Source organism: Galeopterus variegatus, unplaced genomic scaffold, assembly GCF_000696425.1.
Source record: "Galeopterus variegatus unplaced genomic scaffold, G_variegatus-3.0.2 Scaffold970, whole genome shotgun sequence".
Taxonomy (NCBI): Eukaryota; Metazoa; Chordata; class Mammalia; order Dermoptera; family Cynocephalidae; genus Galeopterus; species Galeopterus variegatus.
Window position 1 is genome coordinate 194,854 of NW_007727081.1, and position 19,825 is coordinate 214,678.

Genomic DNA, 19,825 nt, shown 5'->3' on the forward strand with positions numbered 1-19,825 from the left:
CGGATCCGAACCTGTGGCCTTGGTGTTATCAGCACCGCACTCTCTCAATTGAGCCACGGGCTGGCCCAAATAAAGCCTAACAATTTGTTGGTTTTTTTTTTCCTTTTTTTTTTTTTTTTTGTCTTTTTTCGTGTCCGGCAACGGATCGCAACCCTCAGTGTCGCGCCCGCACCTCGCTCAGCCAGTGAGCAGGAACCGGTCTGTATGTGGGATCCGAACCCTCGGCGGGAGCGCCGCCACGCTCCCAAGCGGCGCACTGTAGCAGTGCGCCACCGGGCCGGCCCTTGTTCCCATCTTCTGAAATGATCCTCTAACAACCCTTTGGGGCATATACTGTTATAAGGTTCATTTCATAGATGTGGAAATTGAGGTACAGAGCAGGTTAGTAGCTTGTCAAAGGTTTGAGCACCAAAGCTGAAACTTGAATGGAGGTCTTTAAAATGTTTTTTTCTTTTTCTCATTACACATAGATACTTTCAGAAATAACCTTTTTTTTTTTTCATCCTAAAGATAGTACTCATTGCAAAATATAAATTGCAGAAAGGTAAAAACAGAAAAAATGACCATTAGCACAACATGAAAACATAGCACAATTAATTGGTGTATTTCCTTTCTGAAATTTTCTCTCTATTCAACAAGAGTCAAGCACTTACTATAGGTCGGGACCTGTGCAAGGTGCTGCAGTGAACACAATACTACAGTGAACAATACACATTTCCTGCCCTTCTAAGGCTTACAATCTAGTTCTTGGTTTTTGTTCTATTTAATTGGTGACCTAGGTGTTGATATTCAAAGGCGCTTCTTCAAAACCCAAGAAGTAAAGAAGCCGATGGTGCATCTCAGGTGGGTTCAAGGCACACGTCTGCCCAGCCCTCAGTGCCTCTTCAGCCCCCTCCCCAGAAACGAAATAAGAGGGCTGGATTTCTAGTGCAGGAGTTAAAAGGCAGAGAAAGATAGGGCTTGAGAGTACCGCCGAACTCTTACTTCAGCTGGCCGAGGACATGGGCTCTGTCCTCCAGTCTTCAAGGAAAGGGGTGGGGAGGGGGCAAGTGGTATGTGGCGTCCAGGAAGATGACAAGAGTCCCGACAGTCGTGAAGATGATGAAGGTCCACAGGAAAAGGCGGTCTACTACCATGGCCACAAACTGCCAGTCCTCCTTCAGCTGGGGGTAGGCAGAGGACACTTCCTGAGCTCTGGGCCCAGACCCCCCGGGGAAGACCGCCCCACGACTCCGTACCCCGCGCCGGGGTGGTCCTACCGAGGGTCTGAGGCAAGAGTGGGCCGGGCAACCCGAGAGACTGCGGGTGACGGAGGGAGGAAAGAGCCAGTCAGAGAGCAGAGGACAGGACCCGATGGGGCAAACTCCCAGTCAGAGACGACGGCAAGTGTTAGGGGCGGAGCCTGAGGCCGCGGGCGGGGCCAAGGTCACCGAAGCCCTGCCCCGCCCCACCCTCATCGGACTTACGGCATCGTGGTCCTCCTGTTGCTGCAGCTGTCGAGCTATGTAGCTGATGGAGGAAACGACCTCCCGGAGCTCGGGAGGCAGGCCCACAGCCCGGTTTGGACCATCGATGAATCGCCGCAGGTCCGGGGCACACAGATCAGGCTGGAACCTAGAAGAGGCGTGACTGGCCAAGCTCCGGGAGCAAAGACACACAGCCGGCGCCAGTGACCTAGGCCCCGCTCCAACTGCCTCCGACAATCAGCCGCTTCACAAACCCTGAGAGGGCCCCGCAGGCTCTCTTCGCTGGCGGCAACTTCTCCAGCCTTCCGCAACTTCTTCCACCTTTCTAGACTTTAGTTCCCACCTTTCCGCAATGTAAGCAGCAGAAGGAATACTACAACTCCCATGACCCTCAACCATAGCATCTTCCATGCCCACGGGCCATCTGCTTCCGCACAGTCTTCTGGGAACTGTAGTTCTCCCTCTCCCTTCTATGTGAGTGATGGGTGTAGGTCCTACCTGTTAGGTTTGGGGAAGAGAAAATCACTCGACGGCTTCCGGATGAAATATTCATCTGTTCCCCGACCCCAGCCACTTCCTGGTGAAGAAGAGTGAGGGGGCTCTGGCATCTGGTCTCTCTCAGGTTTGGGCCTCTTCAGACCCAGGTACAAAGGCAGCTTGTGGATGAAGATCTGCAGAGTAGAAGAGTCGTATTGGAGGAGACTCTCATGCTTTCAGACCAGAAGGGAAGCAGCCAACTATCCTTATTCCACATGCCCATTTGCCCTGCATTCGTGCACATGGTCCACAGAGCTGCACAGATGAGGAAATGCAACCACACAGCCTTGAGGGCTCTTTAATGGGTTGGGAAGCATCCTAACTGAAGAGAGTTTCTGAAGGCTTCCACCCTGATAGTACCTAACCCTTAGAATGTTTCCCTGGGACCCAAGATGGACAGTATTGATGAAGAGAGCATGGGATCTATGAAATGGTAATAATGGGAGGGTAAAATTAATTGTGCAAGATTTCAACAACCAGTAGGTGTTGGCACTTCAGCACTCCACCAGGCAGTTATAGTTCTTCTTAAGGTCTGTTAAAGAGAAGTTGGAGTTGGTGGGAGGGAGGGGTGATACATGGACAAAAAACCAAATTCTAGGATCGGGAGTTAACACAGGTTGGAGGAAGAGACCTCTCTTACCTGACGAACCCAAAGGGGCATTTGGTGGGTGTGGGGTGAGCGGTGGTGCAGATTGAGGACCACGACGCTAAGGATGACCGAGAAGGTGACGAGGACCATGGTAAACATGAGGTACTTGATGATGATGGGTACCGACAGGGAGGTCTCAGGCACTTTGTCTGCCAGTAGCAGCAGGAACACAGTAAGGGTGAGCAGGGCAAAGATTGAGAGCCCCATCTTCTCTCCTTGGAGGGCAGAGGGGAAGGCAGAAGGATTAGGCTTTGCCAGAAGGAAATCCTCATGGCATAGTCAGTGACCATGTTTCCAGCCCACTCAAGGACAGGCTTTTGGAACGGCCATCTACATGCAAATCACTCCTACATTTGTACCTCCAGCCTGGAGTTCAGGGGAGAACTCCACCTACCTTCATATCCACCCACCTACTCAACCTCTCCACTTGAATGTCCAATGGACATCTCAAGCTTAAAACCTAATTCTCTCACCACCAAATTTCCTCCCATAGTCTCTCCCATCTCATAAGTGACGGCTCCATTTTTCCTGTGGCTCAGGCCGAACTCCTTTGAATCATTCTCAACTCTCCTCTCTCTTTTCCCCATGTCCAATTCACAGCAAATCCTATTGGCTGTACCTTCAAAATACATTCTGAAACTGATGACTTATCACATCTACTACTACTACCCTGGTCCAAACCACCATTACCTAAGGTCTGAGTTATTATAAAGGCCTAACTTTGCTTCATCATTTGCCCCCTGCTGACTGTTCTCAACGGAGCAGCCAGTTTGATCTTGTTGAAGTATAAATCAGATCATATCACTCCGCTTTCCAAAACCTTCCACTGGTTCCCCATCTCCTTCAGCATAAAAGCAAAATCTTTATTATGGTCTACAAGCCTTTCCCATTAGCTCCCTGACTTCATCTCCTACTGTTTTCCCCTTGCTTACTTCATTCAGTTATATTGGCCTCCTCCCTGTTTCTTGAATATACAAGGTACCCTTCCACCCAGGGCTTTGCATTCACTGTTTCCTCTGCCTGGCTCATTCTTCCCCCAGATACCTGCCAGGGTCATTCTCTTGCTAAAATATTCCCCCCGTTTTTTTGTTTTGTTGGTTTTTTTTTTTTTTTTTTTTTTTTTTTTTTTTTTGGTGGTTGGCCAGTATGGGGATCCGAACCCTTGACGTCGGTGTTATAACACTGTATTCTAACCAACTGAACTAACCAGCCAACCCTAATATTCCCTTTTGATGAGGAATTCACTGGCATCCTATTTTTAAATTGCAATGCTTACCCCCATTCTCATCCTCTCCAACCCCCTTTCCTACTTCATTTTACCCTTTAAGTCTTGTCTTGTTCTAATATACTATATAATAGACTTATTTGACTGACTCCCCCAGTAGAATGTAAATTCTCTGGGGGCAGGGATTTTTTTCTCTTTTATTCACTGATGTATTCCAAGTGCCTAGCACATTATACTCAACAAATATTGTTGCATGAATGAATGGACCAACCCCTGTAGCTTTTTCAGGAGCTATATAGCAATTTGAAGGATCTAAAAATGAAACAAAGTATACAAAAATATGCCAGGTGGCTGATTATTCCTGTGGCATACAACAGGCCTTGCAAACTTCATGAAAGATATTGAAATGAATAACTTTTATGGTCTGCTCTACTTTAGTCCTATAATATTGGGTTCCAAGATTTGTCCTGCTCTGGGAGGAAGTAGGGGTTATATTTGGAAGTATGTTCTACAGCTGTATCACTCTCCTACTCTAGACAGAGCACTTGATACCAGAGAGGAGGAAAGCATGTTCTGAATACCAGAGTCAAGGATTACAGGTCTCTGAATCAGACTGACACTGACCAGGGTTGGAATAGTGACATTGCCCCTCTCTAAGTGTGTAATGTCAGGCAAATTATTTAAACTCTCATCTCAGCCTCTTTATCCTCCTCTGTAAAATGGGAATGACAATTCAGTACTCACTTCAGAGGGTTGTTGTAACAATTAAAGTTGAATTAATACAGGTAACATGTTAATTGTATTACCTTATAGCAAGTGCTCAAAAATAGTAAAACAAAACAAAACAAACAAAACCCCACAAGAACAACAACAACAAAAAAACACGCTTACATAGAACATACTGAGTACCAGGTATAGCTCTATTAACTCAGCCAATCCTCAAAATAATCATATGCAGTAGGGACAATGATTGTCCCCACTTCCAGGTCAGGAAACTGAGACACATAGAGATTAAGGAATTTGCCCAAGGTTACCCCGTTACTACATTATGCTGCCTCCTAGAGAAACTTGGCTGTTATTCTCCTGGGAGATAGGAAGTTAAGGGACTAATGTGTGTCTGAAAAGTGCGTGTGCGTAGGAACGCTGGGAGTGGGGAAAAGGAAGGGGAGAGTTGTCTAAGCCTGGAAGTTTATTGGTCAGAGGATTGGAGGTTCCATGGATGACAGGCTAGGACTCTAAAGGGAAAGAGTTCAGATGTCACTGGGTGGAAGGAAGCCTGCTGCAGAGGGGAGGCGGCAGAGCCAGAGGTTGGGTCCACTCGGTGGGAGGGAAAACCTGGGTGTAGTTGTCGAAGCCCAATCCATGATTGTTTGGGTTGGCTGGAAAACCCTGCCTGGAATAAGAATAAAGAGGAAGAAGCTGAGCTAATAATAAGGGCTGGGGCCCCTTCCCCACTTACCTGCATCAGGGGGTAGGTAGAAGACAAAGATGGCCAGGAGAGTGATGAGGATGCACGGAGCAATGACATTGACCAGGTAGAAGAGAGGCTTCCGGCGGATGATGAGGTAGAAGGTGACTTGCTGATGCTGTCCTTCCCTCCCTCCCCTAGGATCCCCTGGAGGCTGGATTAGCCGAGAGGGCTTGTGGATAATCTCCCATTGGCCATTTTCTGTGGGGGTGGGGTGGGAGACAGAGCAGAAGAAGGGGACATAGATGTGGGAGCTGTCCTGGTCAGTGCCAGGTATAGCTTGCTCTGCCACATTCTAGGACCTGAGGGGGCTGAGGTGATAGGGGCCTAGCTGTGGACACTTGACTGGACAGCCCATCTCTAATAAACTTAGACAAATTTCAGTTTCTATATTTATAAAATGTAAATAGCCATACCCATGTTGCTGATCCCACAGGGTTGTACAGGGCATTGCTGACCCAGTATATTTATCAGCCTGTTAAAAACTGGAAGTCAGGGCCGGCCCGTGGCTCACTCGGGAGAGTGTGGTGCTGACAACACCAAGGCCCCGGGTTCAGATCCCATATAGGGATGGCCGGTTTGCTCACTGGCTGAGCGTGGTGCTGACAACACCAAGTCAAGGGTTAAGATCCCCTTACCGGTCATCTTTAAAAAAATAAAACAAAAAACTGGAAGTCATACAGACCACGGATATGGGAGCCATGCCCACCCACCAATGAAGGTTCCTTCATGAATGTGGATTTCCTGCTGCTCCTGCCCATCAGGACCCAGGCCCGTCTGCAGGCTGACCTCTGAGCTGTCATAGCTGTAGGAACTGAACACCATGGTGCAGTTCTGCCAGTCGAAGGGGAAGTAGGTGACCTGGATGGAGGTGGAGTCAACAGAGCTGCCAGAGAACTGGTCAGCCTGCAGTCAGGGCTTTGGGAGGTCACTGGGGAAGTCACGGGGTATGGCGGGGGAGGACAGGGAGATAGGGATCACTAGGGAAGTGGGGTCACAGAGAAATTAGAGGGTTATTAAGGGAGGCCATTGGGGAAATGGAGGAGGGGGTCACTGAGGAAGACTGGAAGTTAAAGTGTACAGAGAAGATAACACTCAACGAAAAATCAGGAGAGCAAAGGAGAGAGGATGATCACGGAGGATAAGGGGAGAGGGATGGGAGTCGCTGCGGAGTCAGGGTGTCCGAGGAGAGGGAGGGTTTCTGAGAGCCCTTTGAGCTTCCCAGACGGAGACCGGAAACCTGGATGCTGCAGCTGCTTCGATAGATGCCCGGGGGCTGCCAGCGTACGGAGCCGTCGGAGGACACCACGACGTTAATATCCAGAGCGACGTCAAAATTCCCGTCATTGCTGTAGGGAAGGGATCCTCTCGTCTGCGATCAGGCTCCGCCCTCCGCAGGCCCAGCCCCACCTCCCAGGCTTTGGGAAAATCCTACTTGTTCAGCAGAACCACATCAGGTAGCCACACGGATTCAGCCGTGATGCGGAGCAAGTCGATGCCATCGTGCTGGGCAGGGTCCCAGCTCAGCCTGTAGTCGGTCCACACCTAGGGAAGCAGAGACCGAGGAGCTGTGCGGGGCTGGAGGCCAGGAGGGACTGGGGATGTCCGAAAGAAGCCCAGGAAGGGAGAGTAAGGGAGGGGAGCAGGGCAGGCATGGGCTTAGGGTCAAGTTCTGGCTCCAGCTCCGCCTTCACTCGCTGGGATCCGCATCAGCTAATTTCCATTCCCCCGCACCGGCTCCCAATTTTTTAGTCTGTAAAAATGAGGAGGTTGCACTAGCCTCTAAAACTGTGGTTTTCAAACTGCAGTACGTGACCCTTTAGTGGGTGGGGAATCAAATCAGTGGCCTCAAATCAGTGTTAAAAAATTAGAATGAAAAATTCGTGGTGTGCAACTTCTGTAGTAAAGACGGGTATTGTTTCTGAAGCTTTTGTTTCAGTTATGTGTTTTTGAGGTCGTGATGCAAAAAAATATTCTTACTGAGCCGGACATTAGAGGAAATTGAAAAGGCAGCAGGACGCCCTTTCCCACCCTACGGGGTCTCCATACCAGATCTAAGTACACCTTTGTGCTCATCTCTTCATCTTTCTCGTTCTAGAAGGGAAAAGTTTAAAGGGTAGAAGTGAAGTGGGATGGAGAGAAATGGGGGAGGCTCGGCGGGTCAACCTTTCCCTGGAAACTCCGCGCCTTCTCTGAATCCCACCCTGTGGGGCTCAAGCCCCACCCCCTAGGAACTTCATTAACTTAAGCCCCGCCTCCATCTCAGAAGCATTCCCTCCTGGGGTCTACACTCCCACCTGATCGTCTACAGCCCCGCCCCTGCCCAGCCCTCCGCCCCGCTGTCCCGGACCCGCCCACAGTCTATGACCCACCCAGCCTTGAATCTCCGCCCGCCGCTGTTGATTGTTGAGCACCACGCTCCGCTCCGCACCCCCATCACCTCCCACCTCCCACCCCAGTCCACCTGCCCCAGCTCCGCTTCAAGGGCTGGTCGGTTAACTCAGTGAGGTGTTATACCAACAAGGTCGAGGGTTCGGATCCCGGTACAGGCCAGCAGCCAAACAAAGAAAGAAAGAACCCAGATCCGCCTGTGGGCGCGTTCTTCATCCCACCCGGCTCTGCCAGGGGCCTGCCCAGCAGCCACGCCCACAGCTTGTCCACTGGTCCGATTTCGACCCAATCTTCGCTAAAGCCTCGCCCATCTCTCAGCCTGGCCTCGCCCCAGGCCCCGTCCTTAGCCTGTTCGTCGGTCCTGCCAGGCCTAAAACCACGACCCCCAGCCGGTCTGCGGCCTGACTTCAACCGCCTCACCAGGCTGATGAGTTGTGCCAGGCTGAGACCAATGCTGACCCCGACGCGGTCTCCCAGCTTCCGCGCCGGCCGCACCGAGCTATCATAGCCTGAGAAAAGTTTCTCGCGGAGTCGGCCCTCCGCCTCCGAGCCGCGGGCGCCTGGGGGAGGAGAGCGCTGGGTGAAGGCCTGGTGCCCGGCCACGACGGCTGCCCCTGTCACCGCCTCTTGGACTCAGACTTACCTGGGGCAAGTGGCGCCCCCAGCGCCCCCAGCAGCAGCAGCAGCGACCCCAGGGTCATGGTCTGGCCGCGTCGCTCAGTGAGTTCGTTCGGAGAGCCGCCGGGACCGGCAGTGCAGGGGAAGTGACGAGGCTCCCAGGAATGTGCACCTGTTGTTGGGGGGCAGAGGCCAGCCCACCCGCCCCGCCCCCGGGACTTGGTCCCGCCCAGAGCAACTGCCGAAGCCCGCTACCCACAGATGACAGGCAACACGTCAGTTGTATAAACCGTCTTTAATTGATAAAGCCTGGAGTATAGACCCAGTCCCCTGGGAGCAGAGCCAGGAGACAGGTGGAGCCTGAGCAGGGTTTGTGTGGGTGAGGGGGACATCTACCCCTCTTGCAACAAGCCAGAAGTAAAAGAGCCTGAGGAAAAGTGACCTGCCTTTGAGTTCTTGCCCCTCCCTTAGGGCAACCTTAGTCTCTCCTGCTCAGATCTGAGGCTACTCCTGGTTTACCTCCTAGTTCACTAGTGGGTTCCCAGTTTTTTCCAGGCCTGCACCTAGATCTCCACATTTTCCCCATAAATCTCGTCAGGCCCTTTTTGGGTACCCAGCTGAGTTTATAAGCTGTAGGGTAAAGCCAGTTCTACTCTGTAGCTCTGGGGGTATATGAGGCCTGCAGCCCAGGAGGCCCTCACCCTCCTTGGCCTGACCTATAGGAAAGAGGGGTAGCACTTATTGCTGAATTGGGGTCTCCTCACTGGAGGGGGGGTCAAGGCTGTGTCCCATTTGTCCTTTTATTCTAGACCCATTACCCTAAAACCTCAGCTTTAAATGGGACCTGGAAGGAATTCCTGCTGAGGTAGCTAAGTGTTCATGTCCCCCCAGTCTAGACACAGGTTGAATCATGCCATGGTTTTGGCCCCTTCCCCATCCCAGCTTCCCTACTATAAGCCAGGGATCTTTCCAAAATTCCTCTGCCCTCCCCCAGACTTTGCTTCCCTGGCAGGACCCCAGCTGGGTTTCAGGAGCTAGAAACTGCATGTAAAAATAAGGTTAGTGTTCTATATGGAAGAATAAAAGTTTTAGAAAATTATCTAGGAAAAATAAGAAGTAGTTCTTGATGCATCCAGAACTTAGTTCTTTATGAATCATAGCTGGGTCCTTTCCAGAACTCATGCTTAATAAGTATCACTAGAGAAGGTGGGAAGGTGGGTCTAGAACTTACTCTAGAGCAATAATATGGCTATACAGGCCCCAGTTGCATCCTGGGGAGAAGGGCTGAGAGTCACGGTCTATGTCCTAGAGCTCAGATTCAGGAGGAAGTATTGCTCTGTTAAGGTCTAGAACACCATGTTCTACAATTGGGTGTCTCTGGGATAAGAAGGTTAAACCTGTGGTGATCTGAGACTGGTCCCAGTTCAGGCCAAGACCAACAGCTAGGTAGGACTCAAATCCAGCCTCTCTCTCGAGTCCATCAGGGTCAAGGATAGAAGGCTGATGGATCCAGAACAGAGTCTGGCAGCATGCTTGGCTTCCAGCACAGAGCCCTAGTGCAGAAACGGTCCTGGCTGGGGTGTCTGGTGTTCCAGAACCTGCCCAGTCCAAGGCAGAAAGTAGAGTAGGGAAAGAAGGAAACTAATCCTGAGCTCCCGTGGACCTACAAATCTATGGCTCAGTGGCAATGAAAAGGGGCACAGGGCCAAAGGAATTGGCTGAGCCTGGGGTGGGGAGTGTTTATGCCCTGGCTCTGTCAGCTTTGGAATTCCCAGTGCCATCGCAGGAAAAGGCTTTGTGGGTAGGGGGGAGTGTGGAAAGAAAGAAGTGATAAGCCAAAGACATTTTCAGACATCCCCCTCTCTGACCCCCTCCAAGACCAAAGAATCTAAGGTTCTCAGCAGTCCCCAAAGTCACAGCCAGACATTTGGCTCCCTCAGAGTAGAGCACCTGGTGAGACCTGGCTGCTCAGGGCATGTGTATGGCAGCAGGGGAGAGAGCAGGGCTGGGAGACAGGCTGTGGTGGTGGCTGGTCACTGGGAATGCAGGGAGCCTCCAGTCCAGGGACTACATTTCAGAGGGCGGGGGGACTGGAAGGGGAGGTCTCAGGGACACTGTGGAGAGAAGGCTCCCGGTACATGGCCACTGTGAAGGGAAGAGAGGAGCAGGGAACAAGAGTTAGGCACAAAAAGACCCAGGCAGAACCAGAGCTCTAAAATGCTACCTTCCCCTACACTTGCCCTCCAGGAACCCCAAGCCAAAGGGAGAGAACTCCCCAAATCCCCAAAGGCTGAAGTCTTCCTGGCTTGATCCATCATGCAGAGTCCTCTTAACACTTGTAGTCTGAGCTGTGTGCCACTAAATGTTCATGTCAAGGTCAATACCCTCCCACATGGCCCAACTTTTCTTGAGTCCATACGCACCCTCCAGGAGCTTGGGCACAAAGTGGGCAGCTGCCTTGGTCTTCTTGACTCGGTTTCCCTTCATGACCCGCCCCTCCTTGTCCAGGCCTAGGTACCAGGCCCGGCCAGAATGGCGCTGGCGGTAGAGAGCAGAGGCGTACAGGACATAGTAATTCTCAAAGACGCACTCCTTAAAGCGACATTCAGCTGTGAAATATGGCTGAGAAGACAAAGACCCAGAAAGGCACACACGGACAGAGAGACAAAAAGACACATCACTGGGCAGAAGGGAGCCCTTGGGAAGAGCAAGCCAGGATATAATCCATACATTATTGGGGGGAGGGGGAGGGCAACTTCTGAGTCCATGTAGGAACTGGAAGCAAAGGAAGGACAGGGAACAGCTCAGTAGGCCCCTGAGGGTTAAGAACTAGACTTTTGGGTGTCCTGGAACAAAAAGATCCCTTCTCTCTGCTCTGCTTCCAATCTCTCAGCATCCCCTATCCTGAATGACTCTGATGAAGTGAGTGAGAATGAAGTCAGGAAGAGGAGGATAAAAAGAGGGGGCCCTAAAAGGCTGAAAGAATTGGACACTCAAAGAGCCTGCGAGTATGTGCGGGGCTATGAGAGGAGTGGGGATGAGAGAGACCCTATAGGAGGTACTCTGGAGTGGGCAGTGGTGACAGCCATCAGCAAAAGCTGCAGGGAGACCTAGTCCTGGGCTGCAAAATGTGGGTAGTTGAGGAACGTTGTACGCTAGGAGAGTCCCCAGTACCCCCAGGCCACTGGCCTCGTTGTCTCACCGAGCTGTAGAGCAGCCCCTCAGCGTTCATGGCCATGTAGTGACCCAGCTTGGCACTCTGGATGGTGACCACACGGAGCCCCACGGGGATCAGGTTGAACTGGGCTGGAGGTAGAGAGAGGCGGCATCAGTCCCCAGGCCTCTAACCCTCATCTGACCTCTTCCCATCCCAGCTCCACTTCTTCCCTTGGGGGTCAGGGAGACAGACTGAAAGCAACAGAACCTGAAGAGGGAATAGGATTGTCATTTCCTGTCCCCATCCTCCTGCTTCCCACCCAGCAGTTGGCTTCCCCTCTCACTGAAGGAGCTGGTGTCCTCTGGGGTGCCCTGGATGCTCCCGTCGGGATTTGCCTGGAGGTAGAAACCCTGGCGGCAGAACAGTTTGGTGACGATGCCTTTGAGCTGAGGCTCTGGAGAGAGAGACATTCATCTTTGAAAATGACATCTCTGTTCCCAGAAGCATTCCTACAATTGGCGGGATCAGGGAAAAGAAAGGAGAATGGAGGGAAGAGGGTCCCAGGGCCCCAGCTCTCTCACCCTCTGAGCAAACTGTCTCCCACCTCTCTTCAACTCCTGGGGAAAGCAGGGATGTGGGTCCCTTCTGTTCTCTGTAACCACGAACTTTCAATTTAATTTATTGAAATTTATTGAAATGGCTGCATTCCTACTCTACAGCTTAACCAGGAAGGAGGGGAGCGGGAGGAAGGGGAGAGATACATCAAAAGGCAATGGACAGAGGGAGACAGGCAGGACTACTGAGGGGCAGTGTGTTTGCGAATGGGCGGTGCGGCCGCAAGGTGACCACAGGGTAGGGGCTCCCCCTCAGGAGTCGGGGTGGGACTGGGCCTGAGGCTGACTCAGCACCTGCTGCTGCGGCTGCCGCTCGCTTGGCTCGGACCTCGCCTTGGCCCACCGCCGGCCTGACAATGACCCGTCTGTCTGTCTGTCTGTCTGTCTGTCTGTCTGTCTGTCTGTCTGTCTGTCTGTCTGTCTGTCTGTCTGTCTGTCTGTCTGTCTGTCTGTCTGTCTGTCTGTCTGTCTGTCTGTCTGTCTGTCTGTCTGTCTGTCTGTCTGTCTGTCTGTCTGTCTGTCTGTCTGTCTGTCTGTCTGTCTGTCTGTCTGTCTGTCTGTCTGTCTGTCTGTCTGTCTGTCTGTCTGTCTGTCTGTCTGTCTGTCTGTCTGTCTGTCTGTCTGTCTGTCTGTCTGTCTGTCTGTCTGTCTGTCTGTCTGTCTGTCTGTCTGTCTGTCTGTCTGTCTGTCTGTCTGTCTGTCTGTCTGTCTGTCTGTCTGTCTGTCTGTCTGTCAGTCTGCTGGCTCGCGGGGCCCAGTTCTCCCTGAGGCTCAGCCTCTCCCCTTCAGCCAGGTAACCTGCCTGGGGTGGGGGCATTTGATACCATATCAAGGAAATGGGGGGAGGGGGACGAGGAGATGGAGAGGCAGGCTGAGTCACGTGGGGGCCGGGTCCCACTCGGAGGGTGGGCTGCGGAGCGTACCACTGCGGACGGTGGCTGGGGGAGGAGGGCGCGAGGGGGCTACACCTAGGGGAGCTGGGAGCTGGCGGGAGCCGGGCCAGAGGGACTCCCCTGACTGTCGTACCTGGACGCGGACCACGCGCTAACCTCACAACTCTCTTTCCCAGTCGCTTGCTCTCTGCCGACTTCCCTGTCCCCCCTCGTAGGTGGTACGACCCCCAAGTCTCTGTGCTGGTCTCCGGCCGTGAACTGTGTCTGAGTTCCTCCCAGCGTAGGGTCCCCTGAGCCCCTGAGACCTAATTTCGGAGTTGCGCGGGGGTAATGGGAGGGAGGGTCCAGCCCCCTCTCTGAAGTGCAGGTCACGGGAGGAGGGCGCACTGAGGGGCTGGCTAGTGTGGTAGCTGCAAGGACACTCGGGGGAGAGCTAGGGAGGTTGGCTCCGAGCCGGGAGAGCTCCACCAGGAGGAACCGAGCCAGGGCTTGGAGGAGAGGGAGAAGGGGGGCGGGGACGGGACGGCCGGAGCCGCAGAAACCCGCCGGGCGACCCGGGCGTCCGGAACCCCCAGGCCCCTCCGCTCCGGATTGAAAGAATCGCGAGAACCGGCACGTAGGCGGAGGATGGTGGGGGTGGGGACTGCTGTGTTGAGGGGGGGTCGGGCAGCAGCTGCGAGGCTTCGGGGCGCCAGGTTTAGCCCCTCAAGCCTTCTCCTTGTCCTCGAAAGCAAGGAGACTCGGAGATATGGACAAAAGAAAAGAGAAACTGAGGCATAGTCTGGCAGGGACTTTGTCTTCCTAGCCCATCCCCTTCCACTTTTGGGGAGCTCCTTCAGCCGGGCCGCATTCTTCAAAGTCCCCGGCTTCAACCTCCCAGAGATACCTCTGGTCCGGAGGCCCCTCCCCAGCCGCACTCACCCGGGCCGCGGTCTGGTCGTGCGGGCCGCCCCCCGCACAGTTGCACCTTGGACAGCAGGATGAGGAGCTGCTTCTGGCAAAGGGACTTGGTACCGCGGGGACACACGCGCCGCTGTGCCGATACCGGCCGGCTGCCCACGGGCTCGCGGACCTCCCGCTTCTGCCGGATCAGGCTACTGGCCAGCGCCGCCATGGCGCCCCGGGAGGAGGCACCCCCAAACGGGCAGGCGCCCGGAGCGTGCTGGGCTCCCCCAGAGGACGAGCCCGCTCACCAGGGCATGCTCTTGACGTTCAGGCCCCGACTCACCGCCCCACCCACAGGACCTGAGGATAAGCCCCAAACTCCCCCACAACCCCCCTCCGTCCAGCAGCCAGCTTCCACCCTTGGGCCCCGTGTTAGCTCCACCGGATCTAGCAGACTATACACTCCCCAGGTGATCCCACCCTCGAATTTTGCCCCGCTACTGAAAAGCACCCCTTTCCTTGGTCTCCAATGTCTCTGTCCCTACTTCTTTTATCCCAAAGCCAAGACCCCCCAAATTTCCAAGATGTAGTTCCAATATACCCAGGCACCTTGCCACTCTATTTCGGGCTGGCACTCCTGCCAAATCCACTTTTGTAGTCTAAAGGTGTGGGTCCTTAGCTTTGGGGATATTAGCTCACCCCACCCCTACTGGGGTATTGCCAGTGTCAGGGAGGAAGCCATCCTTGGTGTTTTTTCCTTTGCTACCCTCTAAATGAAAAGAGTCTCCCACCTCCCCCCCACCACCACTGAAATCCCTTCAAAATATGTCTCGGAATATCCAGGCTTTTCAAGTTCAGTGAGAAGGGGTCCCTAGACCCTCTGGCTGGACAATATCTTTTTTCACGAAGTCACCCCCATTTCTAGTAGCCCAGGGTTCCAGCTGCTGAGACCCCTTCCTCACCTTATCAACCTCCACTCCTTTTGAAGTCACCTCCAAATCCACCCTTCCTAGTGGATACACCAGGTGGTTGTCTGGAGGGCCCTCTGTCACCTCAAATAAGGACCATCCTTTTTTTCCCCCTCTCTCTTTTTTTCTGGCTGCCCCCTAGATTTCTTCGGGGACAGCTCGTGCTGTTTAGATCCCACGTCCTCCAATCTAATCAGCCCCCCGAGAGAAGAGTGCACCCACGTTGTCTCCAGCCCCCAAATATGAATAGGCCCCGCTACAAGTCAGAGCACATCAGAGCTTCCTACGACAGGGCTTCCCTTTCCTCCCGGGACTGCCTATAGCACCCCCTTTTCCTTTTCCCGATGCCCCTCAACCTGTCCTGTCCTGTGGATCCGGTGATGGGTGGCGCTGGCTCCAGCTCCAGGCTCTTCCCTCCCTGTCCCCCAAAAGCGGAGCTTCCCCCCAGGCCCGGATAGGCGTCCCAGACACCCGGCAAGGAGTGAGGGTGTCTCTGCAGAGCGTCCCAGTCCGGCGAAGTCAGAGCACTGGGCCTGGCGGCTGGACCAGGAGAACCGTGGCAGCGGCGGCAGCGGCAAGCGGCTGTGGGAAGCTGAGGCGGCGGTGGCGACGGCAGCTCCCCCTCTTCCGAGAGCCAGCCCGGGGGCGGGGCAGGGGGCGGAGACGCTAGGAAGGAGGGGGGTGAAGCTGGGCGGGTGTAACCCCGGGGTTCCTTGGAGGCAGGGAGTGGGGACTGTGTTAGAGGCAGGCGGAGCGGAGGAGGCAAGGCGGCATGTCTGGGGGTTCAGAGGAGGAGGCACAAGGAGGCCTCCTGAACGGAACCCTGGATGGGGGGAGAGGTTGGGCTTAAGAGAGATGGAATGGCCGACGCCGAGAGACCGTAGAGAGGAACCCTACTGCCCGGGATGTGAGTGAGGGCAGAACTGGATGAGGAAAGTGGGGGTGGTGAGGGGAAGAGTTGGAGAGATGAAGGTGGTGGTGAGATTCAGCCTCGGGCAAAAGCCGGCCTCCTTAATATTTCTGCTTTTGGGTGAGCCAAATGGATCAGTCTCTGGTCTCCATACCTCTCTCCTTTACGCATTTTCCTCCCAGCTCTACCGACTCCTGAGAGAAAAGACCTAAAGAATAGGGGAGAGATGGTCGCGGGAGGCTGCACCGGGGCGGAGAGGTGCTGGCCACAGATTTGGAGAGAGGTCGGCCTGGGACGACCTGTTTCGGGGACGAGGCGGGGGCATGGGGAGGAACCGACGAGAAGAGCTTCTAGAAGGGGGGCTTTGGGCCCAGGGCACACAGTCTATATCTCAGTCGGGGAGCAAGCAGTCCCCTCCTCGTCCCACTAGCCAACGGAAGCACTTTCTGCACTGGTAGGAGTAGCGTCTTTAATGCGCCCCGCCCCCCACGCCCGCTAAGCCTCCCCCCTTGCGCGCAATCTTGGCCTCTTCCACCGCTGTACGCAGGGCCCGGGCAGGGTCCGCGCGGAGCCCGGCCAACGCCCGGAGCAGCGCAGCGGAGCAGTCCCCGGCACAGAGCTTTCGGCCTCTCAGAAAATAGTGAGGCAGCGTCCCGGCCTCGAGCACACGGCCCAGCTCGTCTATCAGCCCGAGGCAGCAGGCGCCTGCATTTTCCGGCCGCGCCAGGTAGAGCGCGGGTAGCCGCTCGCACGCCCAATACAGCAAGGTCCTCAGGAGATAGGGCGCCGCGGCCCGGGTCCCGGCCACCAGCGGGCGCAGTAGCGCCTGGGCTGCTGCGTACGCCTGCAGCAGCGGCGCGGGTATGCGCGCCTTGAGCGCCAGCTCCTGGCGGGCAAAGCAGAGCTGCCAACCCGAGGCGCCCAGACGCTCGGTGCCGCCGCCGGGCACCAGGTAGAAGGAGGCTGGCTCGGCGGCCAGCGGACCGGCCCACGAGTGGTTCCGAGCCCCCTCGGGCCAGCCGGCCACGGATACCACTGGGATCAGGTCGAAGAGCAAGAGGCGGCGCGGGGGCCCCGGCGTAGCCAGGAGGATGGTAGTGACCCCCGCATGCCGAGCTGCGTGCACCAGGCGCGGGGCGCCCGGGACCGGGATCAGGGACTCTGCGACGGCGGCCAGCTTAACAAAGAACCAAGCAGCCACCTGGGCTGGACACAATGTAGGCCACGCCTCCTGAGTCTCCGACGGCTTTGGGACTGGGCATTCGACGGCTTCCTTCGTGACGTCACTACTCTGTTTTTTCAATGGTGCAGGAAAGCCAGGGTCGGTGACGTCATGCCGAGGCGATTCGGACCCTGAAACGTCACTAGACGATTCTTCGAAAGACACATGCGACTCAGACTCAGTGATGTCACCTTGCGGCTGGTCCACCGAGCTTTGCGGGTCCTTGGGACTTTCTTCGCTCTTGGTTTGGTGGCTCAAATCACGTCCTCCTGGGACTGGGGGTCCTAGGCAATCTTGCCACAACTCCCGGACTGAGGTTCCGTACACAAGCTCTGGGAGGCGAAGCCATGAGTAACGGGATTCCAGATCCAGTTGCAGCTCTCGCTCAGTGCCGTCCAGAGACAACACGGGCACTAGGAGTGTGAAGCCGGCGTCGTAGTGAGGTCCCCGGGCATAGGGACCCAGGGGTGCATGCCCCAGATCCAGGGAGCCTTCGCGAATCCCACCACGAAGCAGCAAGAGCTCTGCCTGGGGGGGAAAGCGGGGGTCCCGACGGTGAACTAGACCTAAGTGAAGAGAAAGGATCGTGAGGGCTTTGCCCAAAGCTGGGGCGGGGGCGTGGCGAGGTTGAGATCTGAGAGTTCCCCAAGGCAGGAAGGGTTACTTACCAAGCAAAGAGAAGACAAAGTCCTTGGCTCGGAGGAGGTCTGCTCCCGGTTCGGGCCCGTCCCTCCAGCTCTCCTGCACACCCAGCTCCTGGATCAGCTGGGTCAACTCCTGCAGCTGCGCACCAGAGCAGAAGTCGATGTCCGTGAGCGGCCGGGCTGGGGCTGGGGGCGGCGGGCCCCACCAGGAGGCACTCCCCCAGACGGCGGAAGCCATGCGGCTCTGTGGTTTTGGGCTAGGGAAAACACAGACGGGAGGTAGCCTAGACGAGCCTTTCTTTTGCTACCGGAGTCGCCCCATTCTTCCCTCTTTCCGAGGCCGAGAGTGCCCCAGACACAATCCACAAATAGGTCTGCAGATGATGAGTTCTAACTTTAGTCTTCAAAATAAATAAATACTTCCTCCGTCCTTGCCCTCTTCTTAAATGCAGGTACCCGCTCCCGTAAACCAGTTCACTTGACTCAGTAGGTAGAAAACAGCTGTTGAGCCTCTCCTAAGGAAGGCAGTAGCCAGTCTCCGCCGCCGCCCCTTGTCTACCTCTCCTTACCTTTTTTGAAGACGCTAACAAGTCGGCTGCTACCCCTTTCCTGGTAGCTGCAAGGGTAGGAAAGAGAAAGGATAGAACGATTCAACAGGTAACTTCTTCCTGATATCCACATGGCCACGCCCCTAAATTTAGACCACGCCCCTCTCTGGGGGCTGTCGGGGTGGTTCCGGCCCGGTTCTGCCTCCGGAGTTCAGTCGCTCCGTTAGCCCTGCGGAGATCTCGCGCTAGCCTGGGAGTTGTAGTTTGTTTCCCGCGCAACTAGGGCGTTGGAGCCACGCCTCCACGTCCTTGCCCGTTCTACTGAACTAGTGCCTGATGGAAGTTGTAGTTTCTCTGGAGATACACTATTCCGTGTCTTTTTAAGCCCAAATCAACCTCGCACAAACATTCCTTGGAGATGGAGTAGAGAGGTAATAGGATGGATCTGAATATCGAACATTAATGACACATCCTAGGACCTGGGGGAAAATAGGGGCCCCTGCATCCCAAGGAGAGTTCTTTCATGCAGTTATAACTTCATTTGGGGGATGAGAAGACTGCAGCCTAGAAGGTTGCACGTGACTTGTCTAAGTCAGAGGTGAGCCAGGGAGGTGTTGGAAAGGGCCTCCCTGGCTGGATGGGGAGGCATCTTGGAATCAGTGGTGGCAGTGTTAGGCAGGAACACACAGGTGGTGACCCAAGAATAGACATCTGACTCATGGAAGAAACATACATATTAGTAATGCCCACCTCAGACATGCATGAATTGTGGCACGGAAAACATATTGGAATCTTTTTTTTTTTTTTTTTATAAAGATGACCGGTAAGGGGATCTTAACCCTTGACTTGGTGTTGTCAGCACCATGCTCACCCATTGAGCTAACCAGCCATCCCGATATGGGATTCGAATCTGTGGCCTTGGTGTTATCAGCACCACATTCTCCCGAGTGAGCCACGGCCTAGCCCCAACGTATTGGAATCTTGAAGCTTATGTGTGTACACAGAAGAGTTAATCAGGACTGAAAATCAAGTCCAGAGGAAAGTCCCAGCTGGGCTGGGGCAGGGCAGTGGGAAATTATCAAAGGCAGGAAATTGCTTTCTGTAACCTATGCTATCAGGGACCACAACACAACTGAAACCCAGGATGGGTCCAGGAGCCAGGCTAATGGGACAGGAAGATAGGAAACCAGGGGCAGCCTCCCAGATCAGACCAATCCATTGCTGGGCCAGGACTACTTACATTCCTTCTGCCCATGGTCTGTCTCCAGAGTGGGGTAGGTCTAAGTCCCTGGACAAGAGAATTAAGCAGGGACACCTGGAAAAATTAGAGGCCTGTAAAGGAGGGGACTCCAGAAACTTAGAGCTCAACTTGGGAAGCTGAGACCTCGGGGGTTTCTAGTTACTGACAGAGAGAGCTTTTCCCCTCATCAATCAGGGCTGGAGCCCTTGGTGAACTGAGAGCACCAAAACACAGTCCAGAACTGGAGGGTAGGTTTTCACACATCTTGTTGTGATCCAAGAGGCCAGATCAAGGGAACTGAAGACTAGGCTTTCTCATAGTCTGGGGTAACCAGGAATTGGGTATCCCTGCATCTCACCTCCTCCCCAAAGGGTGGCCTCAGAGCTACCC

General features: G+C 54.5%; 3 protein-coding genes across 6 annotated transcripts; all 3 read right to left on the bottom strand.

The window, feature by feature from the left end:
• Positions 1-579: 579 nt before the first annotated feature.
• On the bottom strand, positions 580-8,496 carry CHRNB1 (cholinergic receptor, nicotinic, beta 1 (muscle)). Of its 2 annotated transcripts, XM_008573858.1 has the most exons (11): positions 8,380-8,496; positions 8,157-8,296; positions 7,395-7,439; positions 6,781-6,890; positions 6,586-6,694; positions 6,059-6,206; positions 5,337-5,546; positions 2,644-2,867; positions 1,965-2,137; positions 1,467-1,614; positions 580-1,163 (listed from the first exon to the last, which is right to left on the bottom strand). In XM_008573858.1, the coding sequence occupies exons 1-11, from the start codon at positions 8,435-8,437 to the stop codon at positions 1,023-1,025; spliced, it is 1,506 nt and encodes a 501-aa protein (XP_008572080.1). In that variant the 5' UTR covers positions 8,438-8,496; the 3' UTR covers positions 580-1,022. The 2 variants fall into 2 exon arrangements, with proteins under 2 accessions (XP_008572080.1, XP_008572081.1); XM_008573859.1 differs by lacking the exons at positions 8,157-8,296; positions 8,380-8,496 and adding an exon at positions 7,863-7,931.
• Positions 8,497-8,630: 134 nt separating this feature from the next.
• FGF11 (fibroblast growth factor 11) lies at positions 8,631-14,735 on the bottom strand. Its single transcript, XM_008573860.1, has 5 exons — positions 13,940-14,735; positions 11,855-11,965; positions 11,557-11,660; positions 10,778-10,976; positions 8,631-10,499 (listed from the first exon to the last, which is right to left on the bottom strand). The coding sequence occupies exons 1-5, from the start codon at positions 14,130-14,132 to the stop codon at positions 10,429-10,431; spliced, it is 678 nt and encodes a 225-aa protein (XP_008572082.1). The 5' UTR covers positions 14,133-14,735; the 3' UTR covers positions 8,631-10,428.
• A 1,351-nt stretch (positions 14,736-16,086) lies between these two features.
• TMEM102 (transmembrane protein 102) lies at positions 16,087-18,326 on the bottom strand. 3 transcript variants are annotated; one of them, XM_008573862.1, is made up of 3 exons: positions 18,068-18,326; positions 17,672-17,904; positions 16,087-17,569 (listed from the first exon to the last, which is right to left on the bottom strand). In XM_008573862.1, exons 2-3 carry the CDS (start codon positions 17,883-17,885, stop codon positions 16,251-16,253), a joined length of 1,533 nt encoding a protein of 510 aa, XP_008572084.1. In that variant the 5' UTR covers positions 17,886-17,904; positions 18,068-18,326; the 3' UTR covers positions 16,087-16,250. The 3 variants fall into 3 exon arrangements, with proteins under 3 accessions (XP_008572084.1, XP_008572085.1, XP_008572083.1); XM_008573863.1 differs by having other exon boundaries at positions 16,237-17,569; positions 18,217-18,303; XM_008573861.1 differs by having other exon boundaries at positions 16,237-17,569; positions 17,672-18,187.
• Positions 18,327-19,825: the final 1,499 nt, after the last annotated feature.